Source organism: Oryctolagus cuniculus, chromosome 9, assembly GCF_051225735.1.
Source record: "Oryctolagus cuniculus isolate XC-2025 breed Fujian yellow rabbit chromosome 9, ASM5122573v1, whole genome shotgun sequence".
Taxonomy (NCBI): Eukaryota; Metazoa; Chordata; class Mammalia; order Lagomorpha; family Leporidae; genus Oryctolagus; species Oryctolagus cuniculus.
In genome coordinates this window covers 60,881,559-60,907,644 of record NC_142875.1, presented here as the reverse complement: position 1 = coordinate 60,907,644, position 26,086 = coordinate 60,881,559, and the positions used below count along the sequence as shown (strand labels likewise).

The 26,086-nt window shown below is 41.2% G+C and overlaps 1 protein-coding gene across 2 annotated transcripts in view; it reads left to right on the top strand.

Moving 5' to 3' along the window:
- VWA8 (von Willebrand factor A domain containing 8) overlaps positions 1-26,086 on the top strand; it is a 407,445-nt gene that overhangs the window by 294,253 nt on the left and 87,106 nt on the right. For both annotated transcript variants that reach the window (XM_008260014.5, XM_051850641.3), the window contains 2 exons: positions 3,618-3,699; positions 7,849-8,053. In XM_008260014.5, coding sequence (XP_008258236.3) covers positions 3,618-3,699; positions 7,849-8,053 — 287 coding nt within the window. The remainder of the gene's footprint in view (positions 1-3,617; positions 3,700-7,848; positions 8,054-26,086) is intronic.

Genomic DNA, 26,086 nt, shown 5'->3' with positions numbered 1-26,086 from the left:
CCTATCTGAAACCAAAAGCCAAATTTCTGTGTTTCTGTCCTCATAAATTTACCTTTATCAGAATATTGTATAGAATCATATGAATGTGTGGATTTCTGAGTCTGGCTTCTTTCCTTTGATATAATGCATTTGACAGTTGTTTATGTTGTATGTACCAGTACTCAATTCCTTTTTATTGCCAGGTGATTGTCTATCATATGGATGTATTTTCTGCTTATTGTTTGCAAATGGATTGTTTCTAGTATGGGGCAGTAATGAATATGGCCACTGTCCACATTTATTCACAGATTTTCAAGTGAACACAACTTTCTGTTCTACTTAGGTGTACATATCTTGGAATGGCATTTTTACATTACGTGACAAAGCTGCCAAACTGTTTTCCAAGGTGCAGTCCCATCTTGCATTTCTGTTAACAGTGAATGAGAGTTGCAGTTACTCTGTATCCTTGCCAGTACTCATTATCTGCAATTCTTGATCTTTCTAGTAGTTCTGTGGTGCTATCTCATTCAACTTTTATTTTATATTTTCCCTAGCACTTAATGATGTTGACAATTTTTTCACATATATCTTCTTTAGTGAAATGTATCTTCAGATCTTTTGCCCATTTTAATTGAGATATTCTTTCTATGCATATCCTTTCCATGTTCTGGGTATAAGTCCAGTGTCAGTATACTTCACAAATATTTTCTCCTATTTTGATGAAAGGAAAATCTCCTTTGTTTTCTTCTACAAGTCTTACACTTCTAGATTTTATATTTAAGTTTAGGATCCAAGTTGAGCTAATTTTTTACATGGTGTAAAGGTGAACACCGAATCCTAAGAATTGGGAAGAGAATTCAGGAATTTGGGAATTCGGTTTGGTCAAGAAGAGCGTCTTTGTCATCACCACACTGATAGCTCTACTTCATAGTCACTGCTTTACATACCACCACTTACTCATCTCTTCTTTGTCAATGCACAGTTAGGTTCTTTCTAAGTTTTTGCCATCACAAATAAGGGGTACTATGAATATTCTCATGCCTGTCTCCTTGAATATACATTGAGAGTCTGAAGGACACGTATCCATCAGTGGAATTACCAAGGTTGTTGTCCCAGCAGCATAAAGGAAGTCACTGAAAAATAGCATAATGTGAAACGTCACATATAAAAGCCTTTTTATTATGACACTCATCCTTCTTTTAACCTGGGAACTCAGGTGGAAGTACATTAAACCTAGTGGTTCACTGTTGTACATCAAATTGCATTTCTAGAAGGAGTGGATTTTAAAATATAATTTCATCTTCCCTCTGAAAATTTTCTTGGTTGTGCTGCCTGACAGTTTTTATACCTCCTCCTAACCTTGGCACTGCGCATATAAACTGTCCCCACTGTACATGGGAACTATGTGATAAACACTGCAGCAATGACTTCCCTTTAATGGTTAGTGAGCTAATCCCTAAATATAGTTTATACCTATCTTTGAAATCCACCTGGATTATAAATGTAATGGAAATTTACTGAGCCTCATCCTCTCCAGAGTGTTGAAACATTTAAAATGGATGGGCAAGGATTTGGCTAAGTTTGGAGGAAAACCTAGCCACACGGTTTACTTCCTTAATTCAATCATGTATTCTGTGTAGGGACAGCCACAAAGTCCTTTTTGTAAATATCCTTGTCTGCTGGCAAATCAGTAAGCATCAATTTTGATTATTTTCAAGTGCTTACCACTACTACCACCATCTTTTATCTTTCCCTGCAGTGTTTTATAGCCACAAATTCCCTTTTCTGATCGATACAAATATTTTCTAATATCAAGAGTAAAATTCTTGCTTTCTTCTTCTTAAAATAGTATACAGTTTTCATTGCACTTTTCTTACCTTCTATGTCATGGAATTAATTTTCACAATGAAAGAAAAGAAAGACGTAGGAAAAAAATGGTATTTTTAAATAAGTTGGCTTGCTTTACTCTCACAGGCCAAATAGTGCTGATGGCAGTAGCTCAACTTAATACTACTTTAAAAAGAAATCCTCTAAATGGCAAGCCAAAATGTGAGTAAGTTGGTTAGCTAGTCATCTTTAGTCATCCCAACTGCTTAAATAACTGGTCATTTTTGGCATTGAACCGTGGTCTATAAATAATTCAACTTACTTCAGCTAGGTTCTAGCAACAGGAATTGTCAAAAAAAAAAAAAAAAAAGGTACATGGTGCAAAACTTTATCCAAGATTGACCTTATATCCTAGGCTGCATTTTCAACACAGATGGTCCATGACATTCATTTTATACAAATGGTCATCCAGGCACAACCGATGCATTCGGGTGGTCAGATTACTTTATTTCTAATGCCCTCCTGTCTCTGGACATTACCTCCTTCCCTTGGAACTCTCCCTTGCCCAGTTCTGCAGCTCATACCTGGCCCAGGACTGTGACTCCCAAAAGGCCAAAATGGCTTAGACAATTTTTTAAGAAAGAAAGAAAAACGAGAGTTTTCTCTTTATGCTGTGAACTTCTCAAAGACAAGGTCCACATCTCTTTCCTTTCTCTGTCTCCAGCACTTCATGGATGTCTGGTGCAAAGTAAGTTCAAACATGTTTGTTAAGTAGATCTGAGAGATGTTGAGTTTTTCAGATAAGCTATTTAGAAAACTACTACAATCATGAAATAAAAAAGCCAAGCTCCAGTGAATTCAGTGTGAAGATCCTGGATATCTCATTCTAATCAGAAGTTACAATATAAGGTGGTAGGTAGAGAGGCAGACATGAAAAGCTTTAAACATGTGAGCTATGTGTAGGGAAAATTTCTTTTTACAAAGCAACTTAAGGTCCAAGATTTTGTAAAATGGGTCTACTTCACAAATAACTATTTCCTGGGAGCCAGCTAAGCTAAGAGTTGTGTGTGGAGTTCCAGAAGGCCTGTGTTTGAAGGCAATGGCAGCTCAGTCACCTCAGCACACCTGTGTAAGCCTCTGCTTCCTCTCCCTCGAATAGGAATCCTGGGTCTTGCTTGTTGTCAGTGCCGTTGGCGCTCTCTGTAAAGACTCATCAGAGCTGCTGACTTTGAGGGCAATGGTAGTCTACAGTGCTAGTGGGAGAGAAGTCAGTGAAACCCAAGAATTTGCTGGGAAACCAACCCCAGAACTGAAGTGGAGGCCTCTGGCTCCCACATCTCTTAGTCTCCTCCTTCCCTCAACTTTCCACATTCTCTGTGATCCAGAGTCCTCCCTCCACTGCCCTATGCTCACCTCACTTCTGTCTTTCAGGGCCCTAATAATGACAGATACTGTAAGTGGAGCAACTATAATTAAATGCTATGAGTCTGTAATTTCATCTAATCCTCAAAATAGTACTTAGATGCTCAAATGCTGCTATTGTTCCCATTTTACAAATGGGGGAAACAGGCCTCAGAAAGGTAACTAACTTCACTAATATGACACAGCTAGGAAATATCAGAGCCAGGCCTTCCTACCCGGTCTTTATGAGGACTGGACTTGACACTGTACCCCGGCAAGTACATCCCAGAGTTCCACCCTAAGCCACTAATAACTTTATTCCACTTCTAGCAGCATTCAGTTATTCTTTTGGTTCATTTGGGTCTCATGCAGTAATTTAATACGTGGATCATTTTGTGACTCGTGTGCAGATGTTACCCCTCCGCAAACAGCTGGTTATATAGAAGTCACTGATCTTCAATCAAAGAAACTGCGATATATCCCTATTCCCAGGTAATACATTTCACTTTTGTTCTTAGCTTGTAGTATCATAAAAAATGAGTGAATTCTTAATAAGTACTCTGAACAAATGTGTGCTTTTTGCTTCCTTAAATAGCAAGCTCTTTTCCCCCCATTATAGTTGGTTTATATCTTGCTGTTCTTCCGCATGCTTTACTGACATTTTTATAATCATTTTGGAAAAATGTTATATAGGTATAAGTCTAACAGCCTTCAACCTTGCATTTTCTTTTGTTTGATCTGTTCTGGTGGTAAGTTTTTCTATGTCCTGAAATAGCATTTTTAGTATTGCAGAGATTTTGATACTTATTAACTTTATGTAATAGTGTTCTGAAGCAGAGGTGTTCAAAATGTCAGAGGAATTTAAATGGCATTTGCTTAATATTGTTTTTAAGTATGTTTCTGTGCATGTCCAGTTATGGAGGTCAAAGAGTAGCTGAAGGTTTCCTTAGATGTAGGATGAAATTCATTACCATTCACTGTTTTTTATTTTTGTCCAGTGGTGGTAGCTAGACTCAGGACACAAAAGCAGAAACAGTAACACTTGGTCTCTACCTTGAGAACACAGGTGTCCTCTCACTTGTCACCCATGCCTTTCTGGGTGCATCCTGGTCTTGCCTCCCTCTCTCAAGTTCACCTTACAGCTGCTTTGTCAGCATATGCTGAGTTTTGCCTTTTTCTTTCCTTTGCCCATGCCCCTTCTGGCCAAAGCCTCCTTCCTCCATTCCGGTTGGATCTAGATTAAGATCAGATGCACTCCTCCCATTGACTCCCTCACATGTGATGGAGCCCTTGCAACGCAGTGGGGAAGTCCTTGCCTGAAACCTGAAGCAGAGGGGCCTGGAGGGTCTTCCAAGGTCAGTGGAAGGCCAGGGACACGGAAACCTGTTGGTTCCCCCAGAGCATCCTTAGGCCACCATCTTCTCCCTCCACTCTCAGAAGAAGCCAGCTCAGCGGGACAGTACAAAATAATGCAGAAAAACAGCTTCCTGTCTTGGGACCAATAGATTTATTTGTCCCAACAAATGTAGGTATGACTTCTTGGAACCATCTTAATGTGTTGGTTTAAGGATAAATGACTTTAAATTGGAAGAAATTCCTCAGTCTGTCTTAATGACACACTCCTTAAAATATACTGTTAGTTCTAATAATGGAAGCAAAGAATATGCTTCTTAAATATTTCTAAAGCATTGGTAATTTCACACAGTATTTCTCTTTATCCTTCTCTCACTAAACCCCGTGTTCTTTCCTTTTTAACTTTCTGTAAGGGCCACATGTTATCCCTGACGTGGAAGAACACCTGCAAGAGCAGCTGTGTAGCCGGCCGCACGCCAGCCGGTCGCTGTAATTCACTCATTAAGAGCTGCCCTGTCCAGTGGAAATATAATGCAAGCCAAATATGTAATTTTATATTTCTTAGTGACCACACTAAAAAAAAAGGTCAAAGGAGACAGGTGAAATTACATTTAATAATATATTTTACCCAGTGTGTCCACATGATTATCTTTGTGATGTGTATTCAGAATGAAGACTGTAGTGAGGGATTCTGTGTTGCTTTTTCCTTTAAGTCCGTGAGGCCCAGTGTTTTATGCCTCCTGCACCTCTCCACTTGCCATATTTCAGGTCTCACTTGATGGAGAATCTGTTTCACTGCATCCTGAGTCTCTCTTGAGATTAACTGTTGCTATTTTTGGCACATATATATATTTCAAGGGAACAACCCATCTGGATTTCAGTTTTTCTGCCAGTTGCTTAAATTTAACATTCTGCTACATATCAGGAATTTTCCACTTGATGACTAACTTCAAATAATAGAGAATACAATAAAACCGCATGTAACTACAGGGCCAAAGTGAATACGCTGCTGTCGCCCTCACTTATTTTTTGTACTGTTTTCACTTGTAAACCTGTACTGTCTAGCTTCACATACGCTGTATAGAAAGCTAGACCCTACTGTAATTCTTGGTAATTATGTATAAGGGGAATGTGCATTTAAAAAATAAGAGATTCTAGACTTGGTGTGCGAACTTTAGTAAATATGCAATTTCTTCAGTAACTTTTTTGTTTTAACGATTTAAGAAATTGCCCTTGTAAATTGAAAATTTTGTGGTGGAGAATTAAATAAGGGCAAGCAGTACATAAAATGCTCATGGACCCATACAATTGAAGTGTTCCTGGCAGAAACTCAAACCTAGTTTCACAGGGATAAATTCCATTTTTCTTGAATAGCTCTTTACCTCACCATCTGTAGCTACAATTTTTTTTTCTAAAGAAAATACTTTATGAGGGAGTACCATGAAATAAATTCCATATTATTTCAAGTTTATCTCTTAGGAGCCCTAGAAAGTAGTTTTGAAACACATGGTCTCATCTTACTGTGCTCTTCCTCATCTTATCAACATTTGAGAAGACTTTTGCACTGAGAATAGCTGCCCTTGTCACTGTCTTTATGTTCAGCTAAGGAAAACAGAAAAAAGGTCCAAATACTCTTGACTTTTGATATATTGTAAGAATTTAGCTAACATATTGTGGTTTTATGATTTTTCCACATCTACATTGCTAATTCAGTGTTTTTTTCTTATTATGTGATCAGACTATCCTTTACACCATGTAGAGAGCCAACCTTGGTAATAGGAATTTATAATCTGTCTCTTTTGTATAGCAAAAGCTATACTTATTTCAAAGAAGCATGCAATTGACTCTTACAGACAGCAGTTGCACTTCTAGAAATTACTATACATATAGTAATATACATGGCTCCATAGTAATATGTATTGTATCCTATATGATAATGGATGTATGTGTGAAACATGTAACTATATAAATTCCATGTTACAGATTCATAAGTGAGAAAAGGCAAAGTCTCAAATATAAATGCAATTGAAATGAGTTGAGACTCCAAGGAATGAGCCAACCACTACACGTTGCTGGGGGAGGCGGAGTTCCTTTCTTCCCGACAGCTGAGAGCCAGGGTCAGCTAGGGTCCACATACGCAGAAAAATGCAAATAACCCATAAATTACTGTGTAATTTTGTTCCTTACAAATGGATCTGTTGATATCTTCTTAATGTACTTTCTATTAGACTTCTATCTCAGGTCAAGCTGCAATAACAGAATAATAGAATAGACTGGGTGGCTTAAATGACAAACATTTATTTCTCAAAGTCCCGAGGCTGGGAAAGCCAAGATCATGGCCCCAGCTAATTCATCTCCCGATGAGGGCTCCCCTGCAGAGGCTGCCTTCCTGCTCTGTCCCAGCATGAGAAAGGTGGGTCAGAGAGGGGCAGGGAGCACACAATTCCCCCGGTCTCTTCTTTTTTTTTTTTTTTTTTTTTTTTTTATTTATTTATTTTTTTGACAGGCAGAGTGGACAGTGAGAGAGAGAGACAGAGAGAAAGGTCTTCCTTTTGCCGTTGGTTCACCCTCCAATGGCCGCCGCGGCCGGCGCGCTGCGGCCAGCGCACCGCGCTGATCCGATGGCAGGAGCCAGGAGCCAGGTGCTTTTCCTGGTCTCCCATGGGGTGCAGGGCCCAAGCACCTGGGCCATCCTCCACTGCACTCCCTGGCCACAGCAGAGGGCTGGCCTGGAAGAGGGGCAACCGGGACAGAATCCGGCGCCCCGACCGGGACTAGAACCCGGTGTGCCGGCGCCGCTAGGCGGAGGATTAGCCTAGTGAGCCGCGGCGCCGGCCTCCCCCGGTCTCTTCTAATCAGGGTTCTAATCCCTTCACAAGACGCTACGCTCATGTCTTGTCTAAACCTAATCACCTCTCAGAGGTTCCCCAGCTCAGTGGGAGTTAGGGCTCCAGCATAGGATTTTGGGAAGGGACACATTCAGTCCATGATAAATTATTTATAACAAACTTAGTGAACCTAAATTAGCCTAAGCTAGTTTCATTACCAGGACTACTGATAGGTTACATACTGTGATAAAAAAGAAAAATTATACCTGCCTTAATTTGATCCTCCTGGTTTTTCTGTGTTCGTAATTGTCCTGCCTCTTTTGCTGTGAGATAGGTAAAAGCATGTGTAAAAGAAGGAGGGTTGTAAGCATACTTTTATACAGGAAAGCAGTTACAACTGTGAAGGGTCACCTGCCCTGCTTTATTTTTGTTTTTCCCTCACTTTGGATTCCCTTCTCAGGTCAGAATCTCTCTCGCCATATACCACATGGCTGTCTACCATTTCTGACACAGACGCACTGTTGGCTGAGTGGGGCAAAAGCGGCGTTGTTACTGTTGATATGGGAGGTCGCGTCAGGCTTTGGGAAACTGGGCTGGAGCGTCTGCAGCGATCCCTCATGGAGTGGAGAAACATGATTGGACAAGAAGATGACAGGCATATGCAGGTACCGCTTGAACTGACTTTCCTTCTCAGGGGTACACGTTCAGCTGTAAAGTTAGCTACAGATGCCGCAGCCAGGAAAATGTCTGGCCCAACCAAAGTAGCTTACATCGTTTTTGGGCTCAGAAAAATCTGTCCATCTAGAGAGTGAAAAAGCAAGCGTGTGCTTCCCACTCCTTTTCTTTCAGTATTTAAATGTAGTTTCCTAAATTCACCACATACGGAGACAGTCATCAGCTTTCATTTTGTAGCCATCAGCGTGAACACCTTTTTATCAGCTCCGACTTCGACTGCCATTGTTGTCAGCATCTCTGCGTGCTACCTAGGAGACAGAAACATCGAGGGTCTAACAAACAGGATCTTGTTAACAAGGTCAAAACCTCGAGGCTACGGAGAGTAAGCAAAACATGCGTGCACTCGAATGTTTCTGCCCACTGCCTTGTTTCCAGATAACGTAAATCTCGCAGTCACAGTAAGCAGACCCTGACTGCACTGGAAATCAGAGAACACCCCGCAGAGCAGAATGAAACCCCAAGACTCCAGAAACAACTCGGTCAGTACCTTATATAGTTGCTGTCTGAAACTAATTTAAAGAATGAGGAAGGCTGTATCCCCATAAATACTGAAGCATAGACTGAAAAGATTTATTTGCAATTTATTTGTTTTAATCTTCAGAGAAAAATGTTTCTGTTTACATTGCATTGTTGTCCAGCAAAAAGAAAGGTAGGTTTCTACCAGCAATGTTGCCCTGCAGAGAACCAATTAACAAGATAAGTGCAATGGATCTATTATAGCAGCAGGCTGTAGGCGCTATCCGTACAATGTTTGAAAGTTAATTACTTGTGGCTGTGTTTCTTTTATTAATCTAAACATGAATTTCTTTCTCTGAATTAAGCTCCTATTTTCATTATAGCCATTGGTGCCTAATAATTAATACTACTATGTTTAAGTTTCTTATATTTTATTTCAGTTTCTCATATGTCATGGAAATCAACAGTTATGTTTTTCCTGTGGTCAAGATTTGTGACCTAAATTTATTTTTACAATAGATCTTTAAAATGGATTTTTACTAATGGTTTTGATAGCAGCTCTTAACTGCTACAAGGATTAACCCCATTTGTATTTTAAGCCTGTAGCTCTTTACTCAGGGACATTTTTGAATATGTTGTGGATCTTTGAATTCCTAGCTCCTAGCACAGTGGTTAGCACACAACAGCCATGTTCACACTTACATGTACTAAGTGCACTGATACTTGAAGCCATCTGATAACAAATGGAATTTCTCGTTTAAATTATCACACATTATCCTTCTGACCTATGACTTGAGTCTGTATTTTTCAAGTGAATATGTAGTTATTAAATTAGAAATGAACAGAGCAATATACTTTCTAACAGCTCCAAAAATATACTCAACTATGTTATGCAATGCAGTATCTGAATTTCCTCACACCAAACATTTTCAAGGAAAAGTGTAACTTTGTACCCCCACTTCAAAGTTCAACCACAATAGAAAAATAAGACTCTTAGTAATAAAGTTATACAACTCAAAATTAAATAACAGTTTCCTTAGGAAAATTAGAATACATGCTGTCTAGCGTTCTTTTGTCTCCAAGATTCCTTGACCCATTGTGGTTGATACTGAAAACTCATACCTCTGTACATATGCACACTGAGCCACAAATGGTGAGCATGAATCTTTCTGTTCAAACAGACAAGATTAGTTGTTCAAATAGTCTCTTGCTGTTTCTACTTTTTGTTATATCTCTCCTCTTCCTGCTCACTGCTTGATAAATCATGAGAAAGCACTTTTAATTGCTCTCGTGTAGACAAGCCCATTATTATTTGTTATGTACAAGTAGTTGCCACAGCTGAGTCTCAGAGGAACCATTCAAGGGCAATGGTAATAACAAGCACATACTCATACTTCTCTTTCGTAGTTTCCTTCCTATTCTGTTTTTCAAAGTATTCCTCATTTATGGACCCTTTATTCAGCATGGATCTGCTCCTGATTCTGGAGCTCAGGAGATGCCTTGCATGGAAATATTGAGAAAAGAGAAGAGATTCTTTTGGTACCCTTCCTACACTTGCTGGCTACAAGCGGCACCCGTGTCACTGGCAGAGTAACCTGATTGCCATCTAGTGGCCAAATGGTCCTCAGGTCCTCAGCATGGGTGGTTTGCACACTCCTGTCGTGTGTGGTTCCTTGTGGGCAGGAGATACTCCTTCAGATCAGCAGAATAGGCTGAGCAAACAGCCTGCCAAGCTGTCTACCACCTAAGGACGCCCGCCTTTCCTGGCTTCCCCTGCATGGTAGCTGATAAACCATACAGTGACCCACTTTATCAGTACCCTTGATGTCTGGGCTACAGTTTAGTGTTCTGGGGTTATGGGCTGTGCAGCCATTCCAGAGTTGTGAGCTTTGAAGCCATTGTTGATTTAAACTTTTGTTTTTGTTTAATGAATTCATTGGGGTTTTTTTTTTCATGAGTATAGAGAGAATTTATTGAGCTGTGCATATAAAATGCATTCATTAATTTTACATGCTTTAACAGGAAAGTGTTCTTCCTAGAGTAAACAACTATAAAAACAAATTTAAAACATTAATTGCAACTGTAGTTCCTAGAACTCATTATGAAGAGTCCATATTTATTACTTTTAGACACCAGATTTTTAGAAATGGATTAAGTATTAGCCAGAATTCTTCTACCTGTGTTCCATGGTGATTCTCTGTAAAGTATATTTTTCAAGTTTTTATTTTGTTATATTTGTATTCCTCCCAAGAAAGCTACACCACAGTTTTCCTCAGAAATCAGATCGTCTTCCTTTAAGGCTCTTGCTTACTCGTCTTGTGGGAGCAAAATGGACTTCAGTGTTGTAGCTTCAGAGTGTTACTTTCTAATTACAGCAGACAAACCAGAAAGTAAATCCTCCCAGTATGACTGGTAGACTCTCCTTGAGGCCTCTGTGTAGTACCTCCTTTGTGTGCTATAAAACGGATGGATTCTTCCAAAACACAGTGTGCGACTGCAACTTAATCATCCTTACAGTTCAGACAGCCTTTGGTACATAGTAGGCACTCAGTCAGTGTTTGAAGATTGGGAGGAGAGAGATACACAGGCTAAATTCTCTGCAGCTACTCTCTGTGGGTACACAATATTTTCTCTTTTTTAAGGAGCATGATCCACTCTTACACTTCATTCTTTGCTTTGGCCAGTAACCTTGAAAATTCGGAGCAGTTTGATTCAGTGGGTCAGTATTACAGAGTGATCTGTAGCTTACAAGATGATTATACGTGCATATATCTTTAGAAGCCTTTCTTGGCTCAGGAAGGCAGTGCCTTTGTTGAATATGTATAATTTCCTACCATATCTTCTAGTGATATGTCAGTAGAGCTGGCTTGCAGCCAGCGGGGCTTGCTGTTTGCCTATATGATAACACTTAGGCATTGCCTGTAATGATTTTTCCATTGTTTATTCCTGTTAGAGCAATCCCAGGCATGGAAATTCATTTGGAATCCTTCAGGTTTTCTGGAGAATCTGGTGAATATGCAGGACCTCCTGGAGAGTGAGATACCCAGTTGTGTACTGATAAACCAGCTCTCGAGGGGACTAGGCAGAGGCTAATGACTTTTGCCAGTTTTTGTGGCATAAATATTCCCTCCCTGGCTGGTGTCAAGCTACCAAAAGTTAACTCTGCTCAGAAAAACCATGAACATTTACCAACTATCTCTCATCAGCTCATACAGTTTGGCTCCAGCCTGCCAATGGCTCAGACTAACTCCCCTGAGAATTACGACAGTCACCTAGGAGCAAGGCCTTTGAGAAAGAAGGCAGTGGAAATGGGACTGGGAGGGAAAAGATGTAGAAGAAAAGGGAAAGGAGTCCTGAGAACACAGATAAAATGGGGTCATTCCCTCTGGGAAGTGTGCGAGCCTGCAGTTGTCTCAGTTAGAGATTGTCAGTGATCTCTTGGACCAGCAGTTTGGTTTGAGCAGAGAATTGGAGAGAAGTCTGCCTCAGGCAGGCTGATGCTCGGGGATTCCTTTGGAAGGGCCTTCTTTCTTATATACATCATATTCCAGTGAGAAACTGTCAGTTAATTTTTATACTCCTCCAGAAGTAAGGCTTCCAACCTTATCTGTGATTGCTGAATACAACTAAAATTAAATCAGCAGCCACTTCCCTAAGACAAATAAATCATCAAGTCTATGATTTTAGGAGGATTATGAATTTTCATTAACCTCTTGTGCATATACAACAAGAATGTCACCCCTATAAACTATGAATATCATGGGTATTATAGATGTATAAACTAATTACAAGTAGAAATATCATCTTGCTTTTATACTTTGTAAAAGCCCTAACTTTAAGAAATTCCTTTTCAAACTATCAGGAATTTCAACTCCTTTCTTTCAAGACAGGCCTTAAGATCATTATTTTGTACATTAAAATGCCTACAACTCATGAAAATTCTTTAGCAAGATTTATTAAAAGTATACAGAAAACAGGGCCAGCTTTTCCACAAAGCAGGTAAAGCCACTGCCTGTGACATGAACATCCCATGTGGACTTGTCCTGGCTGCGGTACTTCTGATCCAGCTTCCTGCTAATGTGTCTGTAAAAACAGCATAAGATGACCCATATGCGTGGTCCGCTGCCACCCACATGGGAGACCCTGATGAAGCCCCTGGCTCCTGGCTCTGGCCTGGCCCAGCCCTGGCTAATGCAGCCATCAGGGGAGTGAATCAGCTGTTGGAAGATCTCCCTCTCCATCTGTTTCTCCCTCTCTTTGTAACTCTTTCTTTTCTTTTTTTTTTTTTTTTTAAAGATCGATTTATTTACTTATTTGAAAGACAGAGTTACAGAAAAAGACAAAGAGGAGAGAGAGAGAGAGAGAGAGAGAGAGAGATCTTCACTCCCTGAATGGCTACAACAGCCAGGGCTGAGCTGATCCAAAGCCAGGATCCAGGTGCAGAGGCACAAGCATGTGATCCATCTTGCACTGCTTTCCCAGGAACATTAGCAGGGAGCTGGATCAGAAGTGGAGCAGCAGGGACGCCAACCAGTGGCCATATGTCAGAGCCACAGGCTGCACCTTTACCTGCTACACCACAATGCCAGCCCCAACTCTGACTTTCAAATAAATAAATAAATTTTAAAAAACAAGGAAAACATTAATTTTATAATATACCAGTTATAAATTGAGATGTCAGATACAATGAATAGGTTGACAGTCAGTGACTATAATTGGTATAGCGCTGAGCACATTAGATTATATGCAGTACATCAAAAAATTTCATGGAAATGTGTATTATGACTATGTGTGGATTTTTTTTTAAAAAGATTTATTTATTTATTTAAAAGACAGGGAAGAGAGAAAGATCTTCTATCCACTGGGTCACTCCCGAAATAGCCACAACAACCAGATCTAGATCAGGCAAAAGCCAGGTGCAAGGAACTCCTTCAGGGTCTCCTATGTGGTTGGCAGGGACTGACATCCTTGGGCCGTCATCACTGCCTTCCCAGGTGCATTAGCAGGAAGCTGGATAGAAGCAAAGCAGCTGGTACTCAAATCACTGGATCTCAAATGTGGGATGCTGACATCTTAAGTGGTGGCTTAATCTGCTGTGTCACAATGCCAGCCCCTTGTCGCTCCCCCTCTTCGCGGAGGAATGACACTGGACCCTGCGCTGTTCTTTTGTCTGCCCCGCCCTTCCCGGGTTAGCTGCCGGTCCCTCACTCACGGAGGAATGACGCCGTCCTGGGTTAGCTGCCGGCCCCTCCACCTCCATGGAGGGGCGGCACTCCCCCGCCGCTTTCCCCGCTTCCGCGCAGGAGCGGCACACCACCGGCCGGCTCTCTCTGGGGCTGCTCAGATGTTCCTCAGGTGTTCCCTCAGATGTTCCTGGTGCATGTTGTCTCTCTCCTCCTTTATAGTCCTCTTCCACCAATCCCAACTCTGCTGCCCACACGCTGAGCACGCTGCTCTCCTCCAATCAGGAGCAGGATCAGCTCCTGCAGCTTATCAAACTGATGAGGCAGCTGCGTAGAGGTTGTTTGGTCTCTCTCTCTCAGCACCATATTGTGGGAGAGCAGATGCATAGAATAAGTCTTAATTCCAGTAACTTAGTCTAGTCTCAGTTGCTCCCCACAGCCCCTGAATATTTCTTGCACCCAGGTAAATTTACCTTTTAATGTCACTGTTCCATGAACTTTTCAAAGTACCCTGTCATACTGTGTATAATCAACACGTCACAACAGTTGTAGAAATAAAACTTTCTTGCTGTTGTATTTACAGATAAAATGATAATTTTGTTCATCAGCAGTATAGATGCATGAGAGCATGAAATTGGGATCAATTAAACTTGAATTCAAATGTCTGCTTCACCTTGTGGTCTTTGGCAAATTACTTAAATTACTTAGTTTTTTTTTTGAAGCCTCACCTTCTAACCGTAATATAAAGATCACACCAGTATACCATACATAGTTGCTGTAAGGATAAAACACATGCATACCTGAGACAGAGTAAGTATTAAGTGAAAATTAGAAACAGATTTAATCAACATTGGGCTACAGAATTCTTTAATATTTATATGGAGACAAAGCCAAATTAAAATGAAACAGTGTTACACAAATATCTAGTATTAAATCATGACCCAATGAGTTACATAATTCATCATCTATCCTGGTGTTAAAATGTAAGCTTTGTTTATAATCCTTGTTGGAAAAAGTTTTGTCAGGCCCAAAAAAGGAATTGAAAAAATGATCTTTGCCTAAACCTGTCAGCTTGAAGAAAAGCAGGAAATCAATGATAGGACAATTGTCCATAGAGGATTATAGTGTTTAGCCTTTTTTAAAAGACAAATTAGAACAGGACCAAAAAACATGCAGCAAAATATACATCATTTAACCTGAGTCCTGAGAATAGCAAAGAACAAAGATGAATTTGGAGCTGTCTTTCTTAGCTTTTCTTTTTTAGATTTAAAAACAATTTTTTTTTTTTTTAGATTTTGTTACCTTTAGAACTTGAAGCAGCATATAGCCCTGAAAATTGGAGGGTGGGTTGACATGAGATTTGGAAGATTAGTTGAAAATCTGTGTAGAGTCCATTTAGATGTCTAGATTTTCTAATCCCTCTTTCATCTGTAGGCAGTTGGCTCTGCTGTGCCTCTATACAAGGCAGGAGCTGAATGGTGATTGGCACAGTGTAGCACAGGAGTGATACCACACAACCCTTAGGAAGATGAAGAGTCTGCTTTCCTTAGGTGGATGCAAGGAAATTGGCATCAGTATTTTTATCTTCTCTGGCAGAGAGATTAGAAGAATGCCCTATGGAAACTGACATGCCCAAGAGAAGATCCTTTGTGATGCTAACATTTGGAAGTTCCTTCTTACATAAAACCAGCTCACAGAGGGTGGGCATTTGGCACAACAGTGAAGCCATCACTTGAGTTGCCTGCATACCATTCAGAATGCCTGGGTTTGTGTCCCAGTTCTTCTTACAATTCCAGCTTCCTGCTAATGCAACCCCTGGAAGGAGGCAAGTGATGGCACAAATCCTTGGGTCCCTGCCACCCATGCAGGAGCCCTGGATAGAGTTCCTGACTCTTGGGTTTGGGCTGGCCTAGTCCTGGCTACTGCAGGCATTTGGGGAAAAAAACAGTAAATGGCAGATCTTTCTTTCTCACTCTCTTTTGCTCTCTGTCTGCCTTTCAAATAAAAAGACCCATGTGTCTATGAGCCCCACCTTTATGTAAAAAAAAGTCCAGTTTTCTGGTTTTATCCTTAAATATTAATAGCCTCTTAAAACAAAATATGGAAATCAAATAAAGATAGGAAAAAAGGAACTTTGAAAAAACAGAAGTAGTGCAAGGAGTAGGAAAACATTACACAAAATGACACTTGATATTCTCAGAAAGGCAAAAGAAACCAGTGTAATCATAGAAGAAAAAAATGTTAAAACATAAAAACTATTTTAAGATAAAAACATTCCAAGAATGAGAAAGACCCTTTGGAAATTAAAAAAGTAGTAGCAAAAATAAAACATTGAATAGAAGGGATTAGGTATTAGGGAACTCTTCCAAAAGGCAAAGAAGCTTAAAATAGAAGATAAGAGGTCTTATCTGACTGATATGAATTCCAGAAAGAGAAACTGAAAGGGCAGGAAATTACCCAATATTAATTTAAGAAAATTTCACTGAATTAAAGAACAGGTGGTCAGTATGACAAATGGAAAATGTACAAACTCCCCAGAGCGTATCCACTTGTAATTTTAGAACTCCATGGGGAAATAAACAATGCTGAAAACTTCCAGGTTGGGAGAAGGGGAGGACGGGTTATGTAACAGTGGCAAAGATCCTCATGGTAATGGGCTTCTCAACAGCAGCACTGAAGATGGAGAGAAAAATCACAGCTTGAAGCTAATTTCCAACCCAGAATTTTATAACCAGCCAAACTAGGATTCAAGTGAGCAGACTGAAACTTTAGCAAATGTGCAAATCTCGGAGCATTCCGTCTTTCCCAGGAAGCCACTGCATGACGTGTTCTCACGAAAGGAGGGGTAAACCAAGTAAGCAGAAGCTGTGAGTAGAAAGAGAAGCCTGAGCCAAAAAGAGGAGGGGTCTCTCCCAGGACGATGATGAAAGAATGTGCTAGGATGACAGCTGTGCTACAGCCCCGGAAGTAGACTGGGAGAAAAGACATGGAAAGACGAAGAGCTCTAGAAAGAATTAATATCTTTAAAAAATATCAGGTTGATGATATGAGAGGAGTTCATGAGTCTGGTTGAAAATTTATGGAACAATTAATGATAGATACAGAAAGTGAAGAATACTTAAGTAGTTCATTGATTAGAGGGAAAATGAACAATTATTTAAAATAGTAAGTCACATATTAACTATATAGTAATGTGTACTATAGTACAATTTTGTATAGTCACATAATATTTTTTGCTACATACAGTGAAATGTTACCACCTGCATGTTGTACTAATAAGGCAGACAATATTGATTTGCTTATGATAGTACTTTGTCAGGAGGATGAGGGGAGGGAAAGTGAATAATGTGTTTGATGTGAGAGAGGTGAAATAATCCTCGCCTTTCATAGTTGGAAGTCATAGATGATATATGAAATTGAAAAGTAAAATTGGAATACTACTTAGGAGTATGGAGCTAAACAGAATCATAATATGCAGAGTTGAAGCAGTTACCCTTAAGGAATGGGAACTGGGGATGGGGAAAGGAGACAGTGGGACATAGCATTCGTATAATTATTATACATCTTAGAGTACTGTTTGTTTATGAAACCATGTAGTTTATTACAAAATTAATTTAAAAACAAGTAGGAATTTACAGGGTGAAAAAGAGGAATAAGAGTGGACATGAAACAATTCCTCAGGAGCAGAGATTAAATTTGACTTCCCTTTGAATCCTCGACACTTAAAAAAAATACGTATTTTTAGTGGAACTGAATAAGCTGGTTAGTTTTCCTTCTTTCACGTCAACATGACTCAGCAATTGCAGTTCTGAGTTAAATAGAGAAATGATGCTCTATTCTCTCCTTCCCACGGAATGTCTCTATAAAACAGGGACAGAGTGCATGAAAAGTTAGTCTTGGAAAAGAAATGGAGGCACACAGACTAAGGAAGAAGACCAGAACTTGAACTACCCTTGAACCAGCTATGGGTTCCCAATTTGTCTCCAGAACCTCCAGATACTGACTGGAGTCAGCCTGACCATTGAAGTGGCTGTGAGGACGAGGGGAGGGCATCTCCTTAACCTGGTAAAGGGCGAAAGCATGAACTCTACAGCTCGCCCCATGCCTAATGGGCAAAGGCTAAATGCTTCCCCCTAATACTGGGATAAGGCACAGAGGGCCACATGCCTTACCCACTCAGCGTCAAACTGGCAGGTGCAGCCAGAGCAAGAAGAAAAGAAAAAGGAAAAGGCATACAGCTTGGAAAAGAAGAAATGAAACCATCCCTATCTGCAGACAATGCAATTGCCTGCTATAAAATCCTGTAGAGTCTGCCTTAAAAGGTCCCAACAAGCAAGCAAAAACAAAACAAAGCTACTCTTAGCACTAATAAATGAGATGTATGAGAACAAAAGTCAATCATATTGCTATATATTAACAATGAACAATTTGAAGCTAAAACTATGTGTGTGCGTGTGTGTATATACATACCATCTACAAGTAGCTCCTACCATACAGGAAATGCATGCGTATAAATCTAAAGTGACTTTTGCACAATATATATGTTGAATATGATAAAACACTAATGAAATAAATCAAATACCAAATAAATGGAAGATACAGAATTCATGGATTTGAAGACTAAGCACAGTAAAGCTGCCTCATCACCCCCTCAGAAGTTCCGGCTCATAGTATAGTGGCAATTAAATTTTAACATGAGTTTTGGAGTTGTCATATATTTGAACTATAGTAAGACACAGCCTGATTCTCCAGAACTAGTTTTATTTGAACCTCCACAGGATTTATTGGTAGGAAGACAGAGGTACAGGAATGGGTCTTTCCCTGTAAGATTACTGCTCACTTCCCAGGCAGAGCACAGCGTGTGTATTTCCTCCATGATCTGGAGCCCAGTAACTGAGCCACCAATGCTCTCTGCTTCCATCAGAAAAGCTGCTAAAAGCATCTGCTCCCAGAGTGACAAGTACACGATTCCTAGAGCCAGGCAGAGCAGAAGCCTGGCTGGGACACAGACGCCAGGGAGCGAGGCCGGCTGGTGTGTCCCAGAGGGAGCTGCATCTCATGCACTTCGAAGGAGTTTTCCTTTTCCAAACTGCTCTGTTCCCAGGATTTTATTTTCACTGGTCAAATATCTTACTTCAACCATTTTTGTATGCTGTTGAAGTAACTGACTTTTATATGTGACTTTGTTTAAAAGAGTTGATTTATCAGTAATTGCACATGAATAAAGTAGAAACTTTCAGTACAATCTGAGCAAAAAGTCTGCTAATGAGTAGCCTTCCAGCAGCCCCAAGCAACAGCTGATGCCCATAGATCCAATGCAACTGCACATTGGCCATAAGTACATTGTAGGACTTCTCTGTGGTATGGGTAGGTTGTCTTCTATTGAATCGCAGAGACTAGGGATGCTTGAGTCCCTTGAGAACCGTTTAGCAGCTCATTTTGTGGAGCACTTCTCAGCACCCACCAAGGTCTGCCATATGGAGAAAGAGTAAAGGAGGAAGCATAGTTTGGCCCCTGGAAGCCTATACTGTGGAACTGGGAAGATGAGATGGACATGAAACAGCAAGGAGTATGGAAATGTGTGCTTGAGCATTATGTTGGGGAATTCCAGCCCCAATTTAAAGTAGCAGTTAACCTGCCGATGTAGTTTAAAGGACAGATTCTATGCAGAGGAAATTCATGAGTGAGATGGAGCTTGGATTAGACTTTTTTTTTTAATTATTTATTTATTTATTTGAAAGAGCTACAGAGGGAGAGAGAGAGAGAGAGAGAGAGAGAGAGAGAGATTGATTGATCTTGCAACTGCTGGTTCACTCCCCAAATGGCAGCAACTGTCGGAGCTGGGCTGATCCAAACCCAGGAGCCAGGAGCCAGGAGCTTCCTCCAGGTCTCCTACATGGGTGCAGGACTACTGCTTTCCCAGGCGATAGCAGAGAGCTGGACCAGAAGTGGAGCAGCCAGGTCTTGAACCAGTGCCCATATGGTTGCCAGCACTGCAGGCAATGGCTTTCCCCCTTATGCCACAGTGCCGGCCCTGGACTGGACCTTTAAAATGGATTTATTTGGATAGTTCAAAAGGAGAGGGAAGGGCATTGTAGTCATTCAAAAAAAAAAAAAAATGGGACTGCAGGCATCACAGCTGCAAGGCTGAGCACGGTGCATTTTCTTGGTAAGAGGGAGAATTGTGCCGTAGGTGCCAGGGGTAACAGGGTACAGATCCCAGAGGAACCCTGAGCAAATATCACCCATAATTTGATGCAAGCACAAATCCAGAGGGTAAATCCAAGTCCATTTCCAGGTGGAGTATACTCCAGAGCAGAGGTGGGAGTAAGGGCTATGTCCACAGCCACCAGACATACACAGGCTGGGAGACTTGAGAAAATGGCCAATGGTTCAGTTTCTGCACAGTCTTACTGACACAAGATGTTTTTCAAAGCAGTTGAAAGCAAATGGTCTGCTTTAGACAATGTTACAATAAGGAGTCACATGAACAGGAGAAACTAGGCTGTGTGAAAACCAATGAGGCCTTTACGTTCCCTTTGATGGGGAGCTGTTCCTTGAACAGGAGCAGTGTAATTCTGGATTCTGTGTTTGAGAAGGTGGGCTCGGTAGAGGTGTGCAGGGGGCAAAGAGCCCCGAGGGCAGCAGGGCAGCGGTGAGGCTGAGGTGATGCCCTGCTGTGGGTTGGTGGAGACTGCTGGATTATGGGACATGGAGGCAGATGCCATAGATGTTTGGCAAAATGGCAGTTCCTTAATGGAATCAGGCAAGGTGGGAAGGAGACAGGGTTTAATACATTGAATTTGAGGTAGTAGGGAGATATTCCAGTGACTGCTTCATCAGGAATTGAACTAAGGGACAACAGCCTGAAGCTGGTTAGAATTATAGCTACCCTTAGCTTGGAGGTTTTAGTTGAAACCATGATGTCAAGGAGAATAGAGAGATCAAACAAAATGATCAGGACAAATAGGCTCTGTTTTTGGAAATATGTATAATCAGATGCTCCTGAAAGTTCTCAAAAACCATTTTTAATAAAGAAGCTGTGTTCAATCTATTTGGGAACATTGTATAACTTAGTAACTTCTTGGACATCATTGGTAAATAACTGGCTTTGAAAAATCACACTGTAACTAAACCTGTCTAGCTTTTTCAACTTAGTAGACATCAAGTGTACTTAAACTCCTTTTAGTACTTCAGCAAGTAGCCAGTTTCTCTGTTCCTGGTCTCCTTTGCTGCAGTCCACCATGGACTCTGTGTAGTAGACAGTTTAGGATAAGACGTTTGTGCTAACTCTGATCTTGACTCACAAGTACTGCTAGGGTGTATGTCTTTTATGATTTCAGGGAATAAACCTGGAGTGCTAGTTAAAATAATAACTTTCTCTTATACCTCCAAAGACAGCGTCTGTTATTCATGTGGTTCCAAGTTGACCATAGAATCAGAAGGGGCGTACAAGTTTTATAAGCAGCATTGAAAGTGTCAGAGATTCTGCTTACGCTAACTTAAGCTACAGAATGCAAGTTATTGGCCATCAGAACCAAGAAGTCCCAGGGCCTTGGGCACAGCTCTAACCAAAGGCTGAACACATATCACAGGACCCAATGCCTTTCCTACCTTCACTCTGCTTTTCCTTAGGGTGACTTCATTCTCACAGATGCTCCTGTAGATGGCAAAGATAGCCTTGGAAGTTTTGGGCAATACATATGGTTCTCGTAGCTGGCAAACCCAACACATGGAGCATATCTCTTCCTGTATTTTCAGCCCAAGGCCTCAGGGGTAGATTCCCCCAGAACAGTGAGAATCTAATTGGTCAGACCAAGGTCATGTCTCCACTCCTAGAGTTTGGGGCAAGAGGTGACTGTGTCAATGCCACCTGAAACACAGAGCTAGGAATTGGGATGGGAAGGGGAACACCCAAAAGAAACACTGGACAAGCTAAAATCTGAAACTTAAATAGCTTTGTGCCAGTCAAAGGGGAAAGCGCTGCCTTTGGTTCTTTTTTTTTTTTTTTAAAGATTTATTTATTTATTTGAAAGAGTTACACAGAGAGAAGGAGAGGTAGAGACAGAGAGAGAGGTCTTCCACCCAGTGGTTCACTCCCCAATTGGCCCAACGGCCAGAGCTGTGCCGATCCAAAACCAGGAGCCTGGAGCTTCTTCTGGGTCTCCCACATGGGTGTAGGGGCCCAAGGACTTGGTCCATCTTCTACTGCTTTCCCAGACCATAGCAGAGAGCTGGATCGGAAGTCTCGAACCAGCACCCATATGGGATGCCAGCGCTACAGGCGACTATGCCACAGTGCTGGCCCCACCTTTTCTTCCGAGTCAGCATTACCTCCACCACTCTGCCCTCTTATTTCCATCTAAGTCATTGTCCAGGAAGAAATGAAAAGAACCTTCCATAATATTGGAATTCAAGTGTAGCTTGGGTTAATACACCTGGCTCCTGGCTTCGGATCAGCACAGTGCGCCAGCCGCAGCACGCCGGCCGCAGTGGCCATTGGGGGGTAAACCAATGGCAAAGGAAGACCTTTCTCTCTGACTCTCTCTCTCACTGTCCACTCTGCCTGTCAAAAAAAAAAAAAAAAAGTCAAAATTGTCTAAAGACTATTTCACAGTTACAAATATCAGCTATACATAATCATGGCTTTCCTAATCCTAAAATACAACATTTCCCCCTTTTACAACCCATAATTATTCAAGAGTTTAAAAATCAGCCTCACGTCTCTTTTAAGATTTATTCTATTTATTTGAAACACCCGGGGTGGGGGATGGGGCGGGGGGTGGGAAATGATAGAGAAAGAGATCTTCCATTCTCTGTTCATTCCCCAAAGCCCAGAATTCCATCCGGGTCTCCCATGTGGGTGACAAGGCCCCAGGCACTTGCACCAGCTTCTGCTGCTTTCCCAGGTACATTAACAGGGAGCAGGATCAGAAGCAGAGGTGCTGGGACTCAAACTCCATTATGGGATGCCAGCATCTCAAGTGGCATTTTAACTCACTGCCCCACAATGCCATCCTCTTACATATCTCTTATGCTTCTGATTTGGTGATGGAGCTCAGCCTGTGGCTGATTCAAGATAAAATAGGAACACACTTCAAGATTCTGAATACAGCACCCTTCCCACCTAAGCCTAGCTGCAGAAATATTTATATAGATAGAATATATGAATTATAAAAACATTTTTTCTGTATATGTGATTTATCTAAAGTGGAATTTGCTTTATAGAATAGACCTTGATTCTTTGTTATATCTTTGAGTTTTTCCCAGTATCTTCTAATCTTTGATGAGTTGGAAAATTCATCAAGAGCACCTGCTGTTAAAAATAGTAATAAAGGCCGGTGCCGCAGCCATTAGGCTAATCCTCCACCTTGCGGCGCCGGCACACCGGGTTCTAGTCCCGGTCAGGGCGCCAGATTCTGTCCCGGTTGCCCCTCTTCCAGGCCAGCTCTCTGCTGTGGCCAGGGAGTGCAGTGGAGGATGGCCCAAGTACTTGGGCCCTGCACCCCATGGGAGACCAGGATAAGTACCTGGCTCCTACCATCGGATCAGCATGGTGCGCTGGCCACAGCGTGCCGGCCGCAGCGGCCATTGGAGGGTGAACCAACAGCAAAGGAAGACCTGTCTCTCTGTCTCTCTCTCTCACTGTCCACTCTGCCTGTCAAAAAATTTAAAAAAAAAATAGTAATAAAAACATTCCATCATCAGAGCCATAAATCCAAACTCTACTTGTAATGTCTATGTGTGGAGGATATATTTGTATTTTTTTTCATGAGTCATTTGAAAGCAGTTTGCAGCCATGATGCCTCATCACCTATAAATACTTGAGTATTTCCTCAAAACAAGAACACTCTCCTGCAACATAACCACAACACAGACCTCAACATCAGGAAGTTAACATTGATGCAACGTTAACTGACCTTATTCAACTGCCATGAGTCCCAGTCACATCCTCCATGGTGAAAGGAAGCGCCTGGGGATAATGTGCTACATGACTTAACAGGTCTCTGTGCTGTCTTTCAATCTTTTCTTCATCCTTCCTTGATTTTCATGACACTGACGTGTTTGAAGAGTATTGGCCAATCGTTTTGTAGAACATCCCTCAACCTGGGTTCATCCAGTAGATACATCTTTGGCAGACATGTCTCAGAAATGTTGTGGTGTTCTCTAAGTGTCCTGTTGGGTGACACGTGATGTCCCATTATGGGGGGTGTTAACTTTGAACCTTTGGTTAAGATGTTGCCTCTACTGTCTGTGCTGCACTGTGCAGTCACTATTACTTCCTTTTTATAATTAGTACCTGTGTTCCTCAGACATGTATTTTGAGATTATGTAAATACATATTTCAAGACTTAATCAAACTTTTATCCATTAGTTTTATCATCCATTAATGATTTTTTTTAATGATTCTTGCTTGAATCAATTCTTACTGCTGTGATCACCAAATGGTGATTTTTCTGATTCCACCATTCCTTCTACATTTGTTAGTTGGCACTCTAAGGTAAGAAGTGCCCTCCTTTCTCCCCTTGTTTTTTATTTAATATTTATTTATTCGAAAGTCAGAGTTATACAGAGAGAGAAGGAAAGACAAAGAGAGAGAGAGAGAGAGAGAGAGAGGTCTTTCATCCACTGTTTCACTCCCCAATTGGCCGCAATGGCCAGAGCCATGCCGATCCAAAGCCAGGAGCCAGGAACTTCTTCCGGGTCTCCCATGTGGGTGCAGAGGCCCAAGGACTTGGGCCATCGTCTGCTGCTCTCCCAGGGCACAGCAGAGGGCTAAATTGGAAGTGGAGCAGCCGGGAATTGAAACGGCGCCCGTATGAGATGATGGCACTGCAGGCGGCAGCTTTACCCTCTACACATAGCACCAGCCCCTCTCGTATTTATTAGTATGACCCCATGGGTGTCAATATTACTTCATTGATTATAGTACAATGCTGCCCATATTTATTTTCTGATGCTTAGATTATTTCAGAATTATCCAATGGGAGTCTTTTCTAGCCAGGTCCCTTGTCTTTTTGTCGTATCTCCATAAATTTTGAGTCTTTCCTGAACTGTGTGGCACAAAAAGTCAATCCAGTTATCTTTGCCACTGATTTTCTATATTAGTATATGTAGTTTCTCTGAGCAGTTTAGCACATTTGGCTGAGAAATTAAGATTTAGTTAGAATGCCTGCATCCCATTTCTGGATGTCTGGGTTTGAGTCTTAGCTCTGCTCCCAACTCTGGCTTCCTGCTAATGCACACTGTGGAAGGCAGCAAGTGATGGCTCCAGTGGGTGGGTCCCTGATACCCGTGTGGGAATCCTGGATTGAGTTCCTGCCTTCCACCTTCCAGCAGCTGTTGCAGGTGTTTGGGAAATAAACCAGAAAATAGGATCCCTTCTCTCCCTTGCATTTGCTCCCTCCCTCCCTCTTTTGCCCTCCCTTTGTCCCTCATAATTAATTTTTTAAAATAGCACTGCCCAATAGCTTAGGTCAACCTGTTAATACAAAAGAAGCATCTAACCTACTTCTGTTTAACCAGCTCACTAAATGTCCTCCCACCCGAAAGGATGTCCACAGCCTCCTGAGCCCTTACAGCTGGTGGGTATTTTTCTTGTTCTCAGCCCTGTGCTCCAGCTTACTGAGCTGTGTGCCTAATGAACATATGTTTGGTAGAGACTTTGTGAGATGCCTTCTGGTTTATGTATTTATCTGGTTTATTTATTTACTTATGATGTTTATCCCCTGTGCTTACTGGTGGTACTGAGCCAGCGCTAGAATTCTGTCATTCATAATCATGTATGTTGCAGGGAAACATGTAAAGATCTAAGATAATGTAGCCACCACTTATGTTTAATGTTTTTCTTCATTATAGTAGGTAATTGTACTGTGACCAAGTCCTCAGAAAAGTATGTCATGATCTACCAGGCTCGTTAAAGATAAAGTCAGGGATAGAAAATAATTTTTCCTCTGGGAATTGGCCAGGGCCTAAAATAATATAATTTTAGTGAATTTTATGGTATTTAACACTTTTCTACCTTTTATATTTAATAATTAACTGTAAATAGCTTTAGACTTCTCATATTTAACTAGACATCTGCTGGCCACAGGGGGGTGCTGCTGAGCTTAGGACAGAAGTGTTCCAGGTAAATAAGTATTAGACCTTGCACAACTGCAGACGAATTTGTGTCACTTCACTATATTTAGAAGTTACAATTAGAAACTATAGTCACCAGGCTAGCTAGAAGTCTGGAATAAGCGTTATCCCATTAGAAGAAGATCTTGTGACCATGAATTGAAAAGTTTTCATGAAAAGAATTCAGGACTTTCTCTGCGGTAA